Here is a 24,420-nt window from a genome sequence, read left to right as displayed (position 1 = left end):
ATTGTTTACTTATACTATTGTTGCATACATTTTAATGTTGTTGAACAATATTTTTATTTTTGCTTTATGTTTGATATTTAGTCATTTTTATAAGTTTTGAATGTAAGTGCAATTTCAATATTTTATAAAAAAGACCGATCCAAACTGAACCGAAACCCCATATAATATTAGGATTGGATTGGATCAGAGATCTTAATATAAACAGACCAAACCACCAGACCGCTTGTTTATTATGTATTTGGATCAGATCATTTTTTGCCTAAAAACCGATCCAAATAGACCTCGAACACCCTGAGTATACTTAACTATTTGTTTATTCATTCATTATATATATAAACGTTCTCTATTAATTTATCTACAAAAAAAACCGGTCCATACATTTCGAGTTAAGGACACTAGAGTCACCAAATTTCCTTCCCCGTTTCAAACTCAATTTCTTTCTTCTTCTTCTTCTTCTTATAATCTTCAATTTCATTTCTATTCCCAAAAACTTTCTTCTCCTTCACCAAATTTCATTTCGATTTCCGTTTTTGAGGTGAAATTAGGGTTTGGTAAGTGAAGTTTAACTCTGTATAAGGGAATTCATTAAATAATGTTCCTTTTTTTGCTTCAAATCTGTACGTGTTTTTATTTAGAGGTGTTTGAATCGTAATTGAAATTTGTGAACTTGGTTTGAAAAATAGGAACTTTTTTGGTTGAAGAGTAAGAGAGGGTGAAGACATGTTTTACTCTCAGTTTATATTGGCCAAAAAAGGGCCGCTTGGGACAATATGGATAGCTGCACATTTAGAGAGGAAGCTCAGGAAGAATCAGGTGGCTGATACCGATATCGGCGTCTCTGTTGGTTAGTTTATCTTTAAATCTTATATGATTTGGGTTACATTTTAGTGCAAGTTTGATTTAGCTTCAATTTTAGGGAAAAGTTGTTTTTTTTTGTCTGTAAAGCTATCTTGGTGAGATTTTGATTATAAGCTGTTTTGAATGTGAAATATGCTTAGACTATTGGTGAACAATATTGTACCATCACTTTATGTTCAAGCCTTATGTGGTTTGGATTTCATTTTAGTGCATGTTTGATTTAAGCTTATATTTAAGGAAATATTTCTTTCCCCGTAAAGCTCTCTTAGTAAGATTTTGGTTTTAAACTGTTTTGAATATAAAATAAGGTAATTCAAATACTCATGTAGGCTATTGGGGAGTAATAATGTACCATCTATTTGAAAATCAGTTAATGTCTTAAAAGCTATAGTTTCTAAAATGATAGGTTGCATTATTGTTTGGTAGTTATGCCCAAGATATTGATGAAGTTTTGAGTATTGTTTTCCAGGCTTGAAATTTTTTGAGTATCGTTTCCTAGGCTTGAATTTAAGAACTTGGCTCAATGATCACAAAAATTGAAAGTTTATATTGCTCGTTGCATTTTACCTTCGTTAAAACCTAGAAGGGCATTGTTTCTGTGTAAAATTATTGTAAATGATTGCCTGGTATGTAGATATGTTGTTGGACTGTTGATACTTGATAGGTTGCCAAGTGTCACAAGGGGAAAAACATGTTATGAGAGGGAGAGAAGGGAAAGTTAGTTAGAAGAGATAGAAAACAGATCTATGGGATTTATCTAAATAAAGGAATGTGAGATTTTGGGGGATATTTATGATATCTTTATGCTTTCGACTTATAACTTGATGCCTAAGGAATTTTCTAGAGTAGACTGGGAGCACAGCTCTTACATATATATCGTTTTCTCTCTTCATTTCTGTAATCCTGTTCTAGATTTCATTAATAATACGATCTTCTTTTGTTAGATTGGAATTGAATTCTACCAATTGTTCTTCTAAAAAAGGACAGGAATATGTGTTACACCAACACGGGTATGTATTGGGTACAGGGTTCAACATTTTCTAAAAAACTAGAGTACAAATACGTTGCATGAATAAGGTATACATGTTGCTACGTTGCGTGATTACGGGTACAGTAACAACATCCAGTACAGATATAGGTAGAGGATACAACATTTTTAAAAAATCTATGGTACAGGAACACCAATATAATTAGGCACAAATGATCAAAGTTAGAATAGCAGATGATGCGATAGGCTTAGGATGAGAGGTTGAGACTGAAAATTGATTGAATGTGAAGATGTGAGACTAATCATGTGACTCATATTTAGTATTATGATGTGGCTAAGAAGAAAAATGGGAAAGTTACGAAGTTTCTAGCCCAACATGTCACAATTTTGAAACAATTTACATCAAATGACTACCATGAGTAACCAAGTGTATCGGTATCTGGTACGTACCCGGTACGGGTACGTCTCCTTTGATGTATCCATATGACAAGAGGTCAGGAATTCATTCTCATTCTATTGCTGTTCACTTTTCTTTTTTAATTCATATGTTATATCAAGAGTTTCTAAGATGATTGGAGACAAAGCTAGATTTGGGGCTCCCTATTAACCTCTTATGCATTCAATGGTGGATGTATTCATTCATCACAATATTCTCATCTCTCCTACATGGAGTTTATTCTCCTGTTGGCATTGCCTTAAGTTTGAGTAACACTTTTCTCTCAGATATGACACCTTTCTATCAACGATATGATATATATATACATATACATATATATATATATATATGTATAAATATATATATAGGTCTAAGGGAAGGCTCATACAGGACCTTACAAAAGGAAGAGAGGGGAGAAGGGAATGGGAAAAGGTCTGAGCGCAGTGCAGGCAAAATTTGGTCAACGATGGTTTGGTTGAATTATGAAAATAAAAATAGGGGTTAAAAATAGAAACCTCCCAATATTAAAATTATATAAAGGCTTCTTAACAAATTTTGCCTCGTGGAACTATATATTATATACTAGAAACACCATGAAAGGAATAAAATTGTTGACTGGCAAGAAATAGCACTTCCGGAAATTTCTCAAGAAAAACTTACCCACATAGGTGAGTGAATAATGTGGGAGACCGCATATGGGACTGCTGAGGACCAGTGTTCTGAAAATTGAACCTGACCACAGTAGTCGGTTACTGATAGCGGCCTGGAGCAGCTGACCAAAAAACACTATAGCGTACAGTGGATAGGGGGACATTGCCACTTTTGAATTAAAATTCTAAATATAATAAAAAAGCCTTCTGAAATAAAAAAGTACATATACATATCATATTATCATATAACTGCAAAAATTAGATTTATGCATATCTATGCACTCTTATAATTGTATTATTATTAGAGAATAAAGTATTTCCTCATATGAGGAGATAAGTTATATCATCCAACCACTAAAATTATGAATATGTCCTATTTAACTATTTTCTACAAAAGTATTTCTAAAAACTAAAAAAATAGGACTCATGTCATAATTTTGGTAGCCGGAGGAGATAACTTATCTTCTTATATGAGGTGATATTTTATTCTCTTATTATTATTATACTGTTACAGTAAAATAATTATATAACAGTCATACTTAAGTGTTCAAATATATAAATAGAGTGATGTTAAATGTGATAACCAAAAGCCAACAATTTGAAAACCAACATTTAATACCATAACTGAGTGAAATAAGCTAATACACTACATATCTCTATGTAATTTTCATTGTTTAATGATATCTTATCCTCCTATCTTGTATTTGTCTTCCTTGTAACGAGTTTCTATTTCTATAGAAAAGACATATTATGACAAATGAATGTCGTTTGCATAATCTCCTCAAATTGGCTATAAGATTGTGTGAAAAAATGAGTAAACAATTCTGAACTATAGCCCAACCATGGCACACATGTGGAGATCAAGCCTTTTGTTGTCACCTAATTTGTGGCTTATCATTTGAAGTACTATTGATAATGATGATGATAATGAGGACCCCTTATAATTTGTTTGTACCTTTCTCCTCTTCATCTCAATGTAATTCTTTTTTCACCCAGAAAATAAAACTGTTGATCTTAAGAGATGTTGTCTAAATGAAAGAGTTAACTGTGATTGGGGGTAATTGTTTCTAAGTTATCCTTCTTGTGAAACTTTTTAGTATCTATAGTTTGTCTGTAAAAAGTAGTGAAGGATTAGTTAAATGACTATACATAGGTAAGGTCTGGTTTACGCTGATTTGTAATCTTTGCATTTGCTTAAAGTATTCTACAATCCCTGTGGTGGAGATTAATTCCCATGTGCAGCGAAATTAATATTTGTTAGTACATTTTACATGTCCATGGCTCTGTTGAATTTGTTATTTTCTAATGTTGATCATATTTTTTGGCTCAAATCATTGATGTGAAATTTATGAATGAACAGATTCCATTCTTTTTCCTGACGTACCAATTGCACTCCGTTTGTCCAGTCATCTTCTGCTTGGTGTGGTGAGGATTTATTCTAGAAAGGTGAATTACCTTTTTGATGACTGCAGTGAGGCTTTGCTTAAGGTAAAGCAGGCTTTTCGCTCCACTGCAGTTGATTTGCCACCTGAAGAATCTACTGCTCCTTACCATTCCATCACCTTACCAGAGACTTTTGATCTTGATGATTTTGAACTACCAGATAATGAGATATTTCAAGGGTTAGTTCCAGATAACTCGATTGTCATTAATGTAGCTGTAGCTGTTGTTCACTGCAGCAGTATTGAGCTGGTTTAGTAGTCATGCTACAATTCGGTTTGCGTTGCATATCTTTTATTTGGTTCTGTCTTGTCAAAATTGGTTTATATTCTAAATGGTGATTTTATGTAATAGGATTAGGTTATGTGGATGATTCACAATTTAGTCTATTCTTTGTTCCTTATTAACTGAAGAACATGTCTATTGTGAACTTGCAGTAACTATGTTGATCACCACGTCAGTACCAGGGAGCAGATTACACTGCAAGATACTATGGACGGTGTGGTTTACACTAGCTCACAGTTTGGATTGGACGGTTAGTATTCCCTTTGACACCTTTTCTGTTTCTCTTTCTGTTGCTTGCTTAATGGTGAGTTTTAAATATGCAATGGGATGTCTGTGCTAAATATTGTTCAATGGCAAACACGGCATGCAGAGCGCTTTGGTGATGGTGACGCATCTCAAATAGGTTTAGACCTCGATGAGGTAATTTAACTTCTTTTTTCTCCAGCATCTTATGGATGTAGCTTTTTGCTGAAATGGTAACTTTGTGGTTTGAAGGTACCAGCATATTGATTTGATTTTTTTAGAAGTTTAGGGACCCACACATGATGAGTGGATAGATCACTTAATGGAATGTTAACGAAAACTTGATGGAGATGTCTATGAGGGACACAATTAGAGTTTTTATATGCATTCAGAAACCAATCACAAACTTTTTTAGGTTGGGAACCTCTTTGAATTTTCCAAAAAGTACAGGGACATACAATTATTAGGTAGGGGAATACTAATTACAACTAAAGATGTATAAATGATTGAAGTTGAAAGTATTTTTTGAAAATGAAAGAAGTATTAGAAACTATCCATAAAAAAACAAAAGTCTTTACCCTAAACCTAAATGTGGTATCTCTACATAATGGCCTGAGCCACCCCAAAACTTTTACAAGTTTTAGTCTTCTAGAGCATTCCCATCAGCAGACTTACCTATCTACCATCTGTCTGTGTATTTGCCATCACCCCATTAGATAAAGCTAATTGTTGCCTGCTGAATTCTCTCTACTCACTCCACTTCCACTAGCTGTAAATGCTCCTTTTCTGCCCTCTTTACTTACTCCACTTTCTCTTCCACTAGCACTGCCATTTAAGTAAAGTACGCGTGTTTAATCATAGGTCTGTAAGCCTATTAATTGCTAGAGCAGTTACAGGTGGTATTATCAAGTGAGTTAAAGTGGGTTCGGATGGGATATCTGTTTCCGACTTGCAATTTTAGGACATGTGTGTTCTTCATGTGAATGCAAAAAGCTTTTCAATGCCCTGTTGAGCATGCTTTTGAGTTGAAAATCAGTGTCTAAAATTGGTTTAACTGGAACTAATGTAGGCCTGCAGAGTTTCTCCTCCTTTGCTTCAATGGCTAGTTGTCAGATCTTGGATTGGCCTCTTGTTTACTTGGGTACCCCCCTGTTTGGGAATCTTAGAGCTGCTTCATATGAGATCTAGTAGTAGCAGTGATGAAATTCTGTAAGTGTCTAGATAATTGGAAAGATAACTTTTCCCTCTTGATTGTCTAGCAGAGATGAGAATGTTGCATTGAATGAGTGATCACACTAGACAAGATAAGATTAAAAATGAATACATTAGGGAGAAAGTTGGAGTAACTTCTACTGTAAAAACATGGTAGAATCGCGCCTTCCTTCGGTGGTTTCTACATGTATGGAGGAGACTAGTAGAAACCCCCATAAGTAGAGTAAATCAAATAGAGGTTAGTCCAATTTCTAGAGGAAGGCCAAGTAAAATCATAGGTGAAATGATTAAGAAATACATAGAGATCAATGCTTTGTTAATGAACGTATTTATGATTTTAGCATTATGGCATCGTTTGATCCATGTAGCCGACCATACTATATGGGATAAAAGCTCTGTTGTTATTGTTGTCTGGTGGTCAGGTTGAGTTAGCTCCGATTGTAGAAAATATGGTAGAATCGCGCCTTAGGTGGTTTTGACATGCGTGAGAGAGACCGGTAGAAGCTCCAATAAAGAGAGTAGATCAAATGGAGGTTAGTCCTATTGCTAGAGAAAGAGGGAGTCCAAGAAAACCATACGTGAAATGATTAGGAAAGATTTAGAGATCAATGCTTTGTCAATGAACATGATTTATGATAGAGCATTATGGTGTCATTCGGTCCATATAACTTACCTCACCTAGTAGGATTATGACTTGATTGCTGTCGGTGGTGGTAGGGTTAGTCATTCAAGCTGGCTTCTTATGTATCCCTGTTTACTACTAGTCTCTATTTCATATTCCTTTCGGAGTTTCCCAAACAGCAAATATGATTATGAGTACAAGGGTCATGTGGTGAATTGGGAGGTGTGCTTCCATCCTGAAGAGTGAGGGGGTTTAGGGTCTTGGTAATTAGGTGTCTAAGAACATTGCTCCTATGGTGAATGGCTTTGTCATTTTCCAGATGTTGGTAGGGTGCCAACACTGCAATCCAAGCCTCCTATTTTAGTCCTAGGAAATGTATCTCTCAAGTTTACTCGACCTTCAAGTTTCAGCCTTCTTTGAATTTGGCTCTCACATTTAAGTTTTGGAGTATTTATGGTAGGAGATGTTGTTAGATCTGTGTTGTGCATTATCTGCATCCCTAATAGATTCTATGCTTAGCTGTTGACTACCATCTTTTTTATAGTACAGCTGTGAACCTTCTGTTGTTATTGGAGCACTGTTTTGAATAGACACAGTTGTGAAACAAAATATCTTCATGTGTATATCTAAGGAAAACAATTGACTTTGAATAGCTACCGTAGATGCATTTTTCTGATGTACATTTGTGAATTTTAAAGTTGATTTGGTAAAATCAGGTCCTGTTAACGGACAAAGCTGCTACTATGGAGCATGATGACTTAAGTGCCAGTCCTCAATTCTCTTATCAAGAAGATGAAATGAAAGATGAGGTAAGTTTAACATTGGATAGAATGCAAGTGAAGGCATTGGAAGCAAGATTGGTTTAGTGTTTTAAAATATCTGCATGCCTATGAATGTTTGGCCTTACTCCTTATTGTTTTATTTTTTATTTATTTTTTGTTGTTGAAGTGTGTGGTTATGTTCTAGTTCTGTTTAACTACAGTCTACAGATTGTAATTTCTTCTGGTGTCAATGAATGACTGGTCTGTTTTCAACAGATTGATGATCTTCCTGTTGCTGCTGATGCTGGTGAATGTGCTCAAGGTCCATCTACTCCTGGACTAGAAGAGCCAGACTTGTTTGGTACTCAGGTAGATCAGGTCAATAATGAAATTGATGATCATAATTCAGCAGATTTGGTATCAGTGAAGAGCATGCAAGAAGTTTCCCCTTCTCAACAAAGGGATGGAGATGCGATTGATTGCTCTTTGCAGAATAATGTACAGCCTGTTGGTGTGGATTTACATCATGAGGGTGATGACAGCCTTCCAATTGAATTGGATAGAAAAAGAGAGCAAAAGGAGCATTTGGCATGTATGGTAGTGACAACAGATCAAGATAGTCTGATACCTAATGATCATTGTTCAACATCATCACCTTTGACAATCTCCTCCAATATAGAGTGCCCAACCGCCCTAATACCAGAATGTGCAGGTGGGATGATCAGTGCGTCTGGTATACCTGAGATGATGGAAGACTTCAACGGCTTAGTTTTGATGAACAATAAACAACCTCATTCGGACCAAACTATTACAAATTGTGTTGTTACTGGAGGAGTTAACGTGAATGAGACTGCTGTATCTCTTAGTTGTTCCCATGTTACATCTGATCAAGAGAACATCTCTTGTAAACATTTGTTAAACATGGATGGATCTCGAGGGCCAGAATCAGATGCTCCTATGAAGGATGATCACACATCACCAAAGCATGAAGTTCTGAATGCCATAGAAATGTCTCATAATGAGGGGCTATCCTGTCCAATTGATGAGGCTCAAGTATCTAATGTTATTAGTCCTCGAGGATCAGTTGGTGAACCTCAAGTTGTTGATGAGGAAGTTCAGGTCTCTCAAGAACTGATAGAAACAGAGTCTTCAAACCATATTTCTCATGAAGTTGCGCATCCCACCGAGTCACACCTTCGACCATGCACCTCCCAGCTGAGCCATCCTTCTTTGTCATCTGTTGAAGGTATTATTAATATAACAATTCTTCTTGCATAATTTTAGGGTATTTGTTAAGATTCTATCTCAAAACCAATTGGCACTGAGATGAGTAGCCAAACAAGTATTTAAACCATACCTAAGGGAATGAGGCAGGCGATGTGAGACTTACTTCCCAACATGCCCCCTCCACAGAAGCCTGTCGAGTCAGGCAAAAAGTTATCTTTGACCCATGATTAAAGTGCATCTTTTGGCCCATGACACTTGGAAAGAAGTTGGACTTTAGCTCTAATACCATGTTAAGATTTCATCTCAAAACCAATTAGAAATGAGAAGAGTAGTCTCACAGGTATTTAAACCATGCCTAAGAGAATGAGGAAGACAATGTGAGACTTACTTCCCTACAATATCTTATTTTTTGTAGGCAAAGTAATGGATATCGAATTATTCTATTTTCCATTTATTTGTTCTTCTTCTCTTTTCAACCGTGGGATGCAATGGGTACATTTAAGGTAGTTAAAATCAAGATCTTAGATAAGATCAGGAGGGAAAAGAAAAGGCATAAAATAGAAAAATACACAATTAAAGACATTTTCATAATTAAAATTCATTCTTACTTAAGATTTGATACTGGTACATATTTTGATAAATCATATAAGAAAATATAAATAGAGGGTGAATATTGACTTAACATTAAAGTTGCCTCTTAGTGACTAAAAGGTCATAGGTTCAAATCCGGGAAGAAATCTCTCCACTTGCAGGGGTAAGACTGCGAACATCTACCCTCCCCACACCCTACTAGGTGGAAGTCTCCTTTGCTGAGCCACCTTTTTATTTAACAGAATATCAATAACAATGTATTATTAATAAATATCATGTTATTTTAAATTTATTACTTTATAGTTATTAGTTTCTTTTATAATTATTATGATATTTAGATAAATATTAGTTTTGTTTGTTATTTTAGATGCTTATTAAGTTTGTTATTCTAGAATTGATATATATTATATAAATGTGCAATGTCAATTTGAAAGGATAAACAACTCATTAAAACTACTACAATTGAATATGAAAAAGGGACACAAAACATGATACTCTGGAATGCACTGCTCATTGGTGAAATTTGTATGCTACACACCGTTTAAGTGAAAAAAATGAAAGAGGTATTTGTTTTGGGTTACTCTGGTCATGAGCCGACTTCAGAACCCGACAGCTGTAGCATCTTGAAGGGTTTTAAAATGGGATGGAGTAGCTGCTACAAGGTTTTTATTTTGAACCGCCATCCTTCTTGTGGACACAAGAGGATGCGATAGCCTGTACTTCCCGCCAATTATAGTTGACAAAATCGAGATCTTACGTAAAATCGAAAGGGTGATAACACCGGTAAAAGAATGCAAGAAGTTCCGAACAAAATTGACCCGGAATCAATTGAATTCCAGATACTAATACCTCTTTATTGATTGCAAGATTAGAAGAAGATAATGAAGAACCCTAATTGATTCCCTGAATCAATTACACATTACAAGATTGATTCCCTGAATCAATTCCCCTTCCTACACAATACTTCAAAAACTACTCACCCTAACCCCCCTCACTCCTATTTATAGATTTTCCCCTATAACCCTTAAGGCAGTTACAAGTTACACTGCTCTGGAATTATTCCTTCTCTGCTGCCACGTTCTTCATTCTCTGCTGCCACGTGGATTAGTTGTTGCCACGTGGCCTCCTCCGATACACCTTAGTAATGGGTGGTCTCTCCCGCACCCTATCAAAGGGTTATGTAAACACATAAAATGTGTGATCATAACAAAGATTGTAAGATCCTACCAAATGTAGATGATGTTAACATGATATCAGTAAGTTTTTTACATTTATAATTTATAATATATATAAAAAATTAAGTACATATATATTATAACAAAATGGCAACTTAATGCACGAGTTCTCACTTAGTGAGGTTTGGGAAGGGTAAATATATGCGTACTTACTCCTGCAAGCAAAATTAATAAAATATAACACACAAGTTACTTATACAAATGAATAAACTTAATACTAACTAGATATTTTAACATTAAAAACTTAAGATGATTAAACCCACCGAGTTGTGAAAGTGGGGAAGACAAAAAATGAATTTTTAATTCATTTCTAATTATCAGAAGAGTCAAACATAGTAAAGGACAAATGGTTAGAATACTTAAGACATTTGGATGCCCACTTTAGTACCTTTTTTAACTAGCCATAATATGTAAAGAGATTAGCACAAATATTATAGACATTAGCACAAATAATCAAAGAATATTAAGTGTTAGGACTTCCTTCTTCTTCATCTTGAGTACCCCTTCTTCAACTTCACCTTCTACAACCAAAACAACTGCTTCCATATCTTAGGAAGCACTCACCCTACAACAAATAGTCGGAATGACGAGAAGAAGTCACAAATGCGAAGAATGGCATCTATGCTGCAACTCTGCGAGGAAAAAGCATGTGAGAGGAATTGAAATAGAAATGGAAGAATCGTAACGATCTCACAGTTTTCCACGGTGATCCCAGAAGCAATGACAACATTGTTTCTTCAGCGAGATTGTGCTTCGCAATTGACGGCAAAGTCGTAAAATCGTACGATCTTACATGATAGATCGCGATTTTAACTACACTGCGCCAACCACCATTATGCTATGCTATTAACTACTTAGCATGGTGCTTGCAAAAAATATCTCATGCTTTTTCCCGACGATCCACCGAGGTGAAGCTGATTTACAGATTTTGCATAAATGGAGCACACTGAAGGAAGCGAAAGTGCAAAATCATATGATCTCGTGGGGAAGATCGCAACTTTGGGTACATACATGGAATTGTGTGATTATAATACAATTTTACATTTCGCTGTTGCACTTTTCCTTTTGTTTGTGATATTGAAAACCATGTCAAGATGATGTTGTTTTGACTTTCACATGTTCACTTATGCACTTCATTGCATGCCAAGTTTTTTTCCCTATGCATCCCCATTTGAATTTTCTTTTTTCTGTTGTGTGAGAGAATTAACTTTATGTTAATTGCAGTTGTTTTTTACCTTGAGTTGATTCCAATTTCTTTTTACATGTTACATTTTTTATTTGCGTAATCTGTTTGGTAGACATATTTAAACATATGGAATTACATTTTACTGTTAGTCAGTTGATTTTACTTTTTAATGCGAAAAGTGTTTGCAACATATGGTGCAGATCCTGCTATAGGTCATCACGAGACCATAGAGCCATTTGTTTGTGAAGGAAACCCAGAGTTGGGGACATCAGATGTTCAAATTGAGAGTCATATATTTTGTGATAAAGTGGAAATTATAAGCAAATCTGCTGCTTCTGATATGCCAGAGCCTGAAAAAATGCTTTCCCTAGGATATCAACATGATGGTGAAACAAATAATAATCTGCCAATGGAGTCTACTCCTAACAATCAGGTTGTATCTGATGATCATACAGATCCTGCAGGAATAAAATGCATATCAAGTAAAAAGCGCAGTTTCACAGAAAGTACTCTTACAATGCAGAGTGTGGATTTCGTTGAATCATATGGTGGGACTCAATCCAAGAGAACCAGAGAGTCCATTCCTGATGATGATGATCTATTGTCTTCCATATTAGGTATCACAGTGGTCTTTAATGCTTTCATAGTTTGATTATATATTTGTGTTTGTTTTCCTTGAGAACACAGTTGTGGCTCAAATAAATTTTTGTTGCTCCAGATGGTAGAAGATCTTCAGTTTTAAAATTGAAGCCCAGTCCGGTAGCCCCTGAAATAGTATCAACGAAACGCTCTCGTTCTGCACCACACACTTCTGCCCTAAAGAGGAAGGTGCTCATGGATGATATGATGGTCTTGCATGGCGAGTAAGTTTTATAATGTTCCAGTCATTCAGTTATGAAGTTTCATCCACATTATTTCATGTTTATTTGAATAGTAAAACATTCTATTGTTTGCCACTTCTTTCTAGCCTCTTTGAAAGATGGATGTATCCTCTCATCTCTTTCTGTTTCCAGCTATTGATCTTCGCATCCCCTCTCTCTATTTAGTTTCCAAGAAGCCTTGCTGGTGATTTATTTAGGTTTATTTGAGGTAACAAAATTGGTAAATCTGCTGATCACTTCATTGGAAGGAGAAAATTTTGATCTGCTGAAGTTTTTTACCATTAATTAATCTCTGATATATGTTCAAAATCCTTGAGAGTTAAGACCAATATTAGATGGTTACCCCACAGGAGTACAAGATACTAGACCTATTTAGTTGGAGGCATACTTGATTCCTTTTCTGCCTCATAGAACAGTTAATGTAAGGTGCCAAAGAGAGCATAAGCGTGACATAAATGAGAATGTTGCATTGGATGAGTGAACATATATATAAGAAAGGGAAAATGCATAAAGCCCTTCTAAATTTTATGTCTTCTGCAAGTAGCCACTATGAACTATTTTTTCTTCCTAATTATCCCTTAAACTTTATAAATTTATGAAATTGATTCTTGTACAAATATATTTTTAAATTACTAATAGGCCAACACGGAAATTGCTGCAATCAGACTTATAACATAAACAATACAATAATGCAGGTTGGCCAATATTGATATCTGAAAGAAACCATCATCAAAATACAAAAATGATTGAGAATAATATGATAAGTAAATTTCAGAGTTAAAAGTGATTAATGTAGTGTTTGTTTTTGTAGAATTAGAGAAGAGGAAGAAGAAGTGTGAATCGTGTGAACAAGAGAGAAGAAAAAGTTACGGTTGAAGGCTGAGAGAAAGAGAGAAAACGGGAAAAGAGAAAAGAGGTGGAGAGAGAGAGAGAAGTATTCAGCACTTTATTAGCTTTATGATTGATGATTACAAAAGGAGCATATGCTCTTTATTTATAACAAAACAGAAACCTAACTATTAATGTATCTGGTCATAAAGATGGACCAGATACATTGAAGGAATAAAAGAGGGCTAAATATATTTTAAGCAAAACAATTACAAATTAGTTAAAACTGAACTACTCTAATATTCCCCCCTAAATTTGAGCTACGGTGACCTTGTTGAGCAGTATATAGATCAATGATGTGAAGCTTGTCCCGAAGAAGAGTAAAACGAGAAGTAGAGAGAGGCTTGGTGAGAATATCGGCAACCTGATGCTCAGAGGAAACATGCTCAACAAGTAACTGTTTACTGATTACTCTTTCTCTGACCCAAAAGAGATCAAGTTCAATATGTTTAGTCCTAGAGTGTAAGACTGGATTTCTGGAAAGTAAAACAATGCTCATATTATCACAGTAAACAACTGGCACAAAACTCTTCAACTGTAACTCCTGAAGGAGACTTTGAATCTAGATCATCTCATTAGCAGCAATAGTTAAGCTGCGATATTCGGCTTCAGCTGTGGATCGAGCAACCCATTCTTGTTTCTTTGACCACCAAGAAACTAAATTGGGACCTAGATAAATACAGGCCCTCGAAGTAGACTTCCTATCATCAGGATCAGAAGCCCAATCTGCATCACAATAGGTATAGAGAGGAAGAGGATGAGGAGATGCCGGTCTTAGAAGTAGACCATGAGTGATAGTCCCTTGAAGATATCGCAAGATTCGTTTTAGAGCTTTCCAATGTTCTTCTTGAGGTTGAGAGAAACTTGACAAACCTTATTGATACTATAGGAAATCTCTGGTCTCGTAATCGTGATATACAGTAGGGCCCTAACAAGAGATCGATATACTTTTCCGTCTGCCAAGAAATGGCTTCCATGCTTAGTAAGTTTGCATCCCCCAACCATAGGAGTAGGTAGACTTTTCATATCATCCATATGAAATTTTTGCAGTAAGTCTTTGATGTACTTGGATTGAGTGAGAAGAAGAGACCCATTTTGAAGCTTCTGAATTTCAAAGCCTAGAAAATAATCTAAAGCACCAAGATCTTTTAGAGCAAAGGCAAGATTCATCTTCTCAATAAGCTGCTTGATCAAAGTGGGAGAGGTACCCGTGATGATAATATCGTCAACATAACATAACACAAACAGTTTGTGTGCAAACGTAGTCAATAGAAAGAGAGAATGATCACACCTACACTTTCGAAAACCAAAGGATAAGAGAGTTCCAACCAATTTATCAAACCAGGCCCGGGGAGCTTGCTTAAGACCATAAATGGCTTTATTCAACTTGCAAACTAAAGTGTTATCCGAAGTTTTGAATCCTTCTAGTTGTTGCATATATACTACCTCCTCAAGAACTCCATTCAGAAAAGCATTATTAACATCAATTTGTTGAACATCCCATCCATAGGTTAGAGCCAAGGTTAGCACAACTCTTACAGAAACTGGTCTTACAAAAGGAGAGAACGTCTCATTGTAGTCAAACCCAGGTTTTTGATGAAACCCTTTAGCAACCATCCGAGCTTTGTATTTATTAATAGTACCATCAAGATTTTCTTTGACCTTGAACACCCATTTGCACCCAATAGCCTCTCTATGCTCGGGTAAAGGAACCAAACTCCAAGTGTCATTTTTCATTAAGGCATCAAACTCGGTTTCCATAGCTCTTCGCCACTCAGGAAGGGACAAAGCTACCTTGGCCGACCTCGGCTCAACATAGGCAGTGAGAGCACTCGGTATAGATAAAGTTCTAGACTGAACAGTTTTTGACCGAGTAAGCATAGCGTGAGAGTTAACAGGAAAAACCTGACTAGGACCAGGATCCAAAGGATGCTGAGGAGAAGACTAAGAGGGAGTAATAGAGGATGAAGTAGGAACGGATGTAGTAGGTGAGGTAGAGGAACGTGACTGACTATTCGAGGGGGGACCGAGATACAAGCGTAAGAGGTATACACACTAATACTAGACTGTTGATCAGGTATGGAAGGGAGAGAGAGGCTGAAAGGAAACTTGGTTTCATTAAAAACAACATCACGTGAAATGTACATTCTACCCATAGAGGAGAGACACTTATACCCTTTGTGATGTGAGGAATACCCTGAAAAGGTGCACTCGACTGACCTATATTGTAGTTTGTGTTTATTGTAAGGTCTTAAACACGGAAAACACGAACAACTAAAGACTTTAATAAAGGTATAGTCAGGAGAGGTTTTGTATAGACACATAAAGGGCACACTACCCTTAATGGAGGGTAGCCTATTAATGAGATAGACAGCAGTGTCAAAAGCATATTTCCAAAATGTCAAAGGAAGAGAAGCTTGGGCAAGCAACGTTAACCCAATCTCTACAATATGATGATGTTTCCTTTCAATAACACCATTTTGATGATGAGTGTGGGGACAAATAACTTTGTGATGAATATCGAGAGAGCTTAAAAGGTTAGCAAAAGGACGAAACTCCCCACCCCAATCGGTCTGGACAGATTTCAAAACTCCCTTAAATTGAACCCCAATCATAGTGTGAAACTGTTTGAAAAGAACAAGGGCTTTAGACTTTTGCTTAAGAAGAAACACCCAAGTATACCTAGTGCAAGAATCAACAATAGACATATAATATTTGTACGCGGAAACAGACATGACCAGAGCTGGCCCCCAAAGATCAACAAACACCAACTCAAAGGGAGTGGAATAAACCGTATGTGAGGGTTGTGAAGGTAAACAATGTGATTTACCTAGAGCACAAGCATTATAAAAATCAGTGGTATTTTTATTCATGAGGGGAAGTTTACAGTGTTTCAAAATATGCTGTACAACTTCTTTGTGTGGGTGTCTTAAACGAGAATGCCATAACAAATACAAATTTTCATGTCTAGAGTGTGTATGAGTAGTAGAAATAGAAAAATTGCAACTCGAAGTTACATTTGGACTAGTGGAAACCGAAATAGAACTAGACAATGAAGTTGGAAACTGGAGATTGGTGAAGACATACAACCCTTCCGGACCGAGACAATGCTGTTTATTTTGAGTTTGGCAAATTGACTAACACTAATAAGGTTTTTGGTTATAGGAGGGACCAGAAGTAAATTTTTAAGTGTGAGGACACGAGACGGATTATAAGGGGAGTGGAACTAGAGGAGTGACATATGAGAAGATCCATATAAGGGTAGTGGAACTAGAGGAGTGACATATGAGAAGATCCATATAAACCCCAACTAGAGGAGTGATAAGGTGGAAGATAGTCTAATAATTAGCAGTAGATGAAAGCCAAGAAAAACTCTAAAGGCAACCATTTGAAATGATTTAGACATAAATGGTCTCTCGGAAGATTTTGTTTTTGTCACAAAATAGTATTAAAAGTTTAATCCATGCATTGAACCCCACCTACAACAACAACCAAACTTGTTCACACCGGCCATCCTCACATACTGAGAAAAAAACTTGGTTGTTGTTGTATGCTTACCCTTTATTTTGATCCTAGGTCTACCGGCTTGTATTTTGGCGGTAGGAGTAGACTAGACTGATTTAGTGTAGATTAACTAAAGGATAATTAAAATATCCTTTTACATGAATTGACTGCTGATACTTGTTATATACTCAGTTTTTATATTTCCTTTTTTCTTTCACGTTTCAATTTATTGTTATGTTTATCATCCCACATTCAGTTGTTTACCTTGTAATATACCATATATTTTTTCTTGCACTGAAATGCTAATGGTTTTTGCTTTTTTATTATGAAGTACAATACGCCAACAGCTGACAGATACTGAAGATATACGTCGCATACGGAAAAAAGCTCCTTGCACTCGCCATGAAATTTTTATGATTCAAAGACAATCTGCGGAGGATGAGATTTTTCATGAACCAATATTTACATGTGAGTTGTGTGGTTGCGTATATGTGTGCTATTGTTTAGTGCTTTTTCTCAAACATCTTTTGTCCCTTTTCTTAATCAAATTAAAATCCATGAAATACCCGATCTATATGTTTGATTGGTATGGTTGGTCTACTTTATATCTCTAATTCACAATATTTTAATATTTCATGTCAGTCAAACATAAATACAAGATAAACCTATGATGCAACAAATCTTATTTTTAAACTCGAATTCACAGGAAATGAGTCAACCCTAATATTCCTTTTTTTTTTTCATTTTGTGAATCATCTAATTTTGCAAAACAAATATAAGACAGATCAATTCACAAGGCTCTTACCTAATGGGGTCTAGGGAGGGTAGATGTATGCAACCTTACCTAGTGGGGTCTGGGGAGACTCCTATGTAGTGGGATCAGTACCTCTTGGCCACTAAACAATAAACATGTTTATAAAATTTGTAAAGGAATTCTTTTATGTTCAAGTGTTGCATTAAGTGACCATATTTTCTTCATTATTAAATGACATTTCATTATGATGTATTCCGTGGGTCATCTCCATGACTTTTTTCTAGGGTGGGTCACTAATTAAAAAACAACTACAGTGACAATTTAAGTCCACCCTTGGTGTTTTGGGTTGACATGAGTTATTTAATATATTTTTCTATATTGTATGTGATGGTTGTCTTGAGGGTGAGCTTTGGCGCAATAGTAAGGTTGATGCATACATCTATCCTCCCCAGATCCTACTAGATGAGAGCTTTGTGCAATGGGTAGACCCTTTGTTATGGGGTGGGTCATCTTGTATCAATTCCTTTTGAGTTGTTCCCGAACAATTTGCCAAATCTTATTTTTTATGAGAGCTTGTGACCATTATTCATCTATCACCATTTCGTTTATCTAACTTTATAGACAACATCAACATTTTATGCGTGGAAGATGGATGGGATTGGTTGGATTTGGACTAGGATCTTAATTATGGATAAAAAAATCCATCAATCCATGTAGGTTACAGGAAGTCATACTAAACTATCCACAAACCATCCAAAACCTAACTTAATTGATGGATTTCGTTATATCCATTAATTTAAACCTAACTTAATTTTTTATTGATTGGATGGATATCCAGTTCATTAATTTAAACCCATCTTTTATCGACCAAAAACACTCTTTAGAAGTATTTTATTCAAAAAGTCACGTTTTTCAAATCCAAAAGGTGATTTTTTAAGTTACTTTTTCCAAAAAGCAATTTTTTAAGAAAATCACTGTTTTGGAAAAGTGATTTTAGAAGTTGAATGGGTAATGGACTGGCTGGATGTTTTTGTGTCCACTTATTCAATTACTGAATATCTTTCTAACATTTCTCTAATATCTTATAGGTCTGTCTGCTGATTTGACTATTCTGCGAAATGGTTCATTTGATCTGACTGGAATCAAGGTTTGTGATAATGGTTTAGATACTTCTTTCTTGGAAAAAACAAATGACAAGGAGTCCCATTCTAGAACAAATACTGAAACTCATGGAGTGGAAACGAATATTGAAACTAAGGCACTCCAACTCCAAGGAGATGCAGAAGCTCAACCTACTGGGATACCTGTTTTGTCCGAGTCCCATCAGTCAGAAGCTAACTTGGAATCTCATGATCTTGATGTTCATGGGCATGCAAATATTGTTTCTCATGTGGGAGAGCTTGACAATTCTCAAAATGTTGAAATGAACAATGCTGGCAGAAATATTGATGTTTCTGTTGCAAAAAAAAATTCTGTTGGCGCTGGGCTTGAATCTTCATCCCTAACAGTGTCTGAAAATAACCATTCTCTGCCAAATGATTGTGTTGCATCCTTGCCTCTCATGGGTAAAATGAACATTCTCGTTGGTTCTATGCATACAGATATACCAAGCATGCCAACTGACCAGAATTTGAATACATCATCTATTCTAGAGGATGAGTTTGTGGAGGAGAAATGTAATAGAAGTGGAGTAGATGCTATTGAAATAACTGAGCACAGTGTGGAAATTAGAACAAAAGTTCAAACAGATGGTTTGGAAACTAACAATTTATGTGCATCCATGGTTACGGGCTTTAAGGAAACTGATGAATATAATGATAACAGGGCTTCCTTCAATGGAGACCTGCCTTTAGAGGAAAATGGAAGCAGCATGCCGGGGGGCTTAAATGAGAATCAAATTGTTGCTTCTGACTTGGGGTCAATGGGGTGTGATGACAAGGAATCAAGGTCTGGCCCCATATTTAGTGAGAACACTAAAGTAGATTGTTTAGACACTGTAGCACCTGTTTTGGATGAAAAGGAAACTTCTCTGAATGAAGGAAATCCAGTTTGTGAGGAAGCAGGACAACATTCTGTAGCTCTGGTTTTGGATGAAAAGGAGGCTATTCTGAATGAAGGAAATCCAGTCTGTGAGGAAGCTGGACTAGAAAGTACATTATTGTTCCCTGAAATCCCTGCTATCGAGAGTCCTTTTGTAGACCGTAATGATGTAAGTTACAATTTTCATTAAAAATGTTAGATATCCCCTGATATCTCTTACATGTTGGTTTTGTCTCTTGTTCTTTACTAGTCACATTAATTATCTCTGTTGCCTGACAAAAGAGTTTTGTTTGAATAGCTTAGTAACATCTAAGAGTTAACTGAGGCAAATATTAACTTTGTTAATGAATTTTGAAAATGAAGTTAAACTCTAAATGTGACGTTGCACAACGGTTAAATTGTTGTTTAGTGACCGAAAGGTCACAGGTTCAAATCCTGGAAACAACCTCTCTGCTCACAGGTGGGAGCCTCGTGCACTGAACCACCCTTTTTTAGTTGACATGGTTTAAAGCTAAAGCTAAAGCGCTGGGGCTGGTGTACTGTGTTTGTTGATCTTTTCTGTCCTTTTTTGTTGCTTTCTTTCTTTATCTATTTTTATTGTTGCTTGATGCAGTTCATGCTTAAAATTTGCCGAAGCTTGATATACTGTATAGTGTGGATGTACCATTGATCATAAATGCAATTTGAAGTATGCATTCTAGTACCTCTTGGTCTAGCTTCCAAGAATATTAAATTTAAAAATTTGAAATTGTAACAAAGGTAGCCAAAAGGTGAAAGTCACCCTTAAGGCACTAGGGGTTTTTAATGCCTCTAGTAAGAAGTGCAAACAAGTGCATGCCTCCCTGAAGAAACTCATTAATGTTTTTCATTTGTTAATTATTTTTCATTAGTTTTCCGTATAAACTAACTGCCCAAGCAACAGTTATAGTGAAATAAATATTGAAATATTAATCAAAATATATTTGGTAGCCCTAAAAAATAAAATTCACACCAAAGAGATATGATAAACAGCCTATATTAGGAAACCCTATGTTCCTAAAGCAGTTCATGAAAATAAAATTTAGTCGAAGAATCATAACCCCAAATATATTTATACATTCCGAATTTCTATCCTTTTAGCATGACAGCTACAAGTTAGATGTTTGGGCTTTTGGGTATAATTATTAAGGTAGTAAAGGTAAGTGCCTCACCTAGTCCATAAAGGCATTGCACCTCTGTCAACAAGGAAGTTACGCTAACCTCTTCCGCCACTTCCCCTTGATCATTGCACTAGCTCCACCTTTGACCACACACTGTGTAACTTTTGCATGAGATATTTAGTGTCTAAGAATACATATATCTTTATGTGTTCTCTTCTGAATTTTATATCTGTGTGTCCTTGTGGTTCTTGTATTTTGACATAACTGCCATCTGATATGTTATAGTAATTTGCTTCTGAAGCACAATGCATTGTGCTTTTGCTTTACCTATAAAAGGATGGTTTTATGATACTGCCCATGTCATTGAACGTACACTGCTATCTTCCCCTACTGAGCTTTATATGATGCTTCTTTATTGTTTTATGCACACCTAACTATGTTTTTTTGTCCACATTGTGCAGGAAAATCTCATACATGCTAATGCTTACGACACAGGTTTGCTTCTGAATCACTTTCATTGTTGATTCTTATACAAATGCTTAATGTGTCTGTAAACATATTTACAACCTCGTAAAATGGATTTCTAGTTCATAGCATTCCTTCATGCCATTCTTCTCCATCCAGTCTCATATCAGTTTCAGCCATGGCATCATCCGCCTAAGGCACCATCAACCCAGCCACCACCATCTCAGTTATACTGTTATTGGATTTTAGTTATGCCATTTTGAGCTACACGTAGGGGGATTCTAGAAAAACCATAGTCTGAATACTTATTGCTTCTACCCTAACATACTACAGCAATAGTATAAAATTATCTAGTTGTCTATCAATTAACCACTCCTCATTTTAGATGTCAACATTTCTTTAACCTCAATCCTTTCCTCCCTACTTTCCTGCAATCATATCTGTAGTCACTCTGGAGCTTTTCTTACCACAGCCTGACTTCACCCTTTTTGGTTTTAAAATTTTGAGAAAATGCAATGAATATTAATATGTCATGACGAAAAGCAAAGACTGAAAAAGGAGAGTGAAGCTTTTTTTGTTGATAGATAATTGTAAACCTTTCTCTCTCGCTTTACAGGGTTTTTGAATGTTGGTGATGATGAGATTATTGAAGATGATGATTTTATGCCATCTGCTGAAGAATCTAGCCTTGAAAATAGTGGATGGTCTTCCCGGACCAGGTGTGTTTATGTGCAGCCAGCTTTAACTCAGCTTTGTCTTAATAGAACGTAGCTGACCTTATTCTTTTAATGTTTGAGTCCATAACCTGTATATTAGATTTGGTGACCTTAGATTATATATTCTATACTATACCTCTGATTAGTCATACACATGCCACATATCCTGAGTTCTCTCTTACACCATAATGCCAATTAATTTCTTTTAAACTTACCCTTCATTCTGCTTGCAATTACACGGAGCTTTTTCACATGAAGTCCAGTTAATTGAGGTCATGTTCGGATGGTTCTGGTTGAGTTACCTTGTCAAACAATCTAACTCTGTTTTATATGGGATTGTTTAAGATCTTTCAACTAATTTTGTTGTTGTCCATTGGTTTGAGTTTGTTAACACTCTAATGCACACTGATTACAGTTCCGTGCAGCATGCATGCCATATTTCAAGAGCTAACTAATGGATTTGTCTACAGGGCTGTTGCCAAGTATCTGCAGATTTTGTTTGAGAAGGAAGATCTACATGGAAGGCAGAACCTGTGCCTTGACAATATTTTAGCTGGTAAAACACGTAAGGAAGCATCAAGGATGTTTTTTGAAACACTGGTATGTTCTTGAAGATTAATTTAGCTATGTACTGTTTCTGTATGCCAATCATACTTAGTGGGATTAAGGTTTGATTGTTGTTGCACTGATCTGCGTGTCTGATGCTGTTAGTTTGTTTTTTTGTTGTTGATGAATTTGACATCATGTTTAGGATGGACTACTAGAAATGGAAAAAAAACATCATATAAGGGCACATTACTTCTTCTCTCAAGAATATAAAAAAGTACAATTTCCAATAACTTTCCACTAAATTTGACCCCTTAAAAGTGAACTTGTTAGCATTTGCCTTAGGATAATAATTGAAATATGGATGTGTTCTGAATTAATCCCTCCAATTATCCTTCACCTGCACTTCCTGAATTTATTTGGGTGCAAATTTAATGAACTCAGGGGCTAACTCATAGACCATACTGCAAGTGCAGAATAATTTTAGGTGCTAAGTTCTCTATTTACTATTTGTTATAGAAAATAAAACTAATAGAGCTGGGAAAGAAAGTAGTTACCATGGGCCGAGGATAAGGTATCATGTTTGGTTCCTCTGAAAGTACCCGAAGCTATAATGCAGTTGGGTTGCCCAATCTCTTTTCTGTTCCGTGATTGAAACTCCTTTCAATCAACTGCGCATCTGAAGAGCGGTATAGAATACTATCTTTTGTGATATATATAGAACACCTATTTTTTATATTTTGTTGAAGGTATAGATAGAACTTGATCTATTAATGGAACTTTAGTTGTTTATGGAGTTTGGATATTTGCTGTTTGGTCAGTCACAGTTTGCTCTTATTGAGTCATATTTTTCTGGTGCACTCAAACCTTGGATGTGTACTTAATATGCTTTTTTTGAATTCTTCAATGCATATTTACTGGTGTTTCTACTTGCAACTTTGCTTGATTCATTCTTATTTCAACCTTGTTGGCAGGTTCTCAAGACAAAGGATTATGTTCATGTTGAACAAACAAACCCCTTTTCCAGTATTAACATAAAACCGCGAATGAAGCTGATGAAGTCAGATTTCTGAAACCTCATCTGGGAATCGCTGACGTAGTTGTAAAGATTGATATGGCAGTAGTGTGATTGGAATCTGCAGGGTTGAGATAATCTTTTCAACATTTCTCCACTATTTTAGTTATGAGTAGAATTAAGTTATTTAGTTCATTAAGGGGCTGGCCTGAGGAGAAGTAGCTAGTGTATCATCCTATTAATTGTAGTAACAATATGTTAATCTGGGTCTTAACGTATATATATTTGTAAAATAGCATTAAAGGAGCACATCTGCTGTCCCGCAAAGTGTGCCACTCTATGTGTCATTGCTTGTGGTTGGTTGAAAAAATATATTTAAATTAAAATTTTAATAATTAATTATTTTTCTAACTAATCACAAGCAATGACATATTGAGTGATACACTTTTATGGGACAACAGATGTCCACCTGACATTAAATATATGAAGAAAGTGACTTGTTATTTTGCTTTTGCTAAACAAGGACAATCGTTATTGATGTACCTATTTTGCTTGTATAGTATCTAAGATTGTTCATCATTTTCAAGAGTATGTGATTCTTATGTACTTGGTTGGGAATTTCCCTACGCTGAAGAAAGATGAAAATTTCGATGCATGGTATTCCAAATCATCTCATTACATATTCTTGTGCCTCTGGTCATCCTGATTCCATCTGCTGGAGTTGCATGATGGAAATGG

At 35.8% G+C, this 24,420-nt stretch overlaps 1 protein-coding gene across 2 annotated transcripts; it reads left to right on the top strand.

Moving 5' to 3' along the window:
• On the top strand, positions 444-24,080 carry LOC109352396 (sister chromatid cohesion 1 protein 4-like). 2 transcript variants are annotated; one of them, XM_019594373.1, is made up of 15 exons: positions 444-551; positions 684-844; positions 4,293-4,554; positions 4,810-4,907; positions 5,028-5,077; positions 7,451-7,543; positions 7,772-8,741; positions 11,923-12,351; positions 12,453-12,597; positions 17,339-17,475; positions 18,850-19,970; positions 21,402-21,435; positions 22,022-22,124; positions 22,592-22,721; positions 23,642-24,080. In XM_019594373.1, the coding sequence occupies exons 2-15, from the start codon at positions 721-723 to the stop codon at positions 23,738-23,740; spliced, it is 3,795 nt and encodes a 1,264-aa protein (XP_019449918.1). In that variant the 5' UTR covers positions 444-551; positions 684-720; the 3' UTR covers positions 23,741-24,080. The 2 variants fall into 2 exon arrangements, with proteins under 2 accessions (XP_019449918.1, XP_019449917.1); XM_019594372.1 differs by having other exon boundaries at positions 7,451-7,594; positions 11,935-12,351.

Source organism: Lupinus angustifolius, chromosome LG07, assembly GCF_001865875.1.
Source record: "Lupinus angustifolius cultivar Tanjil chromosome LG07, LupAngTanjil_v1.0, whole genome shotgun sequence".
NCBI classification, from domain to species: domain Eukaryota; kingdom Viridiplantae; phylum Streptophyta; class Magnoliopsida; order Fabales; family Fabaceae; genus Lupinus; species Lupinus angustifolius.
The sequence above is the reverse complement of the archived record's forward strand: the minus strand, read 5'-3'. Positions and strand labels throughout refer to the sequence as shown.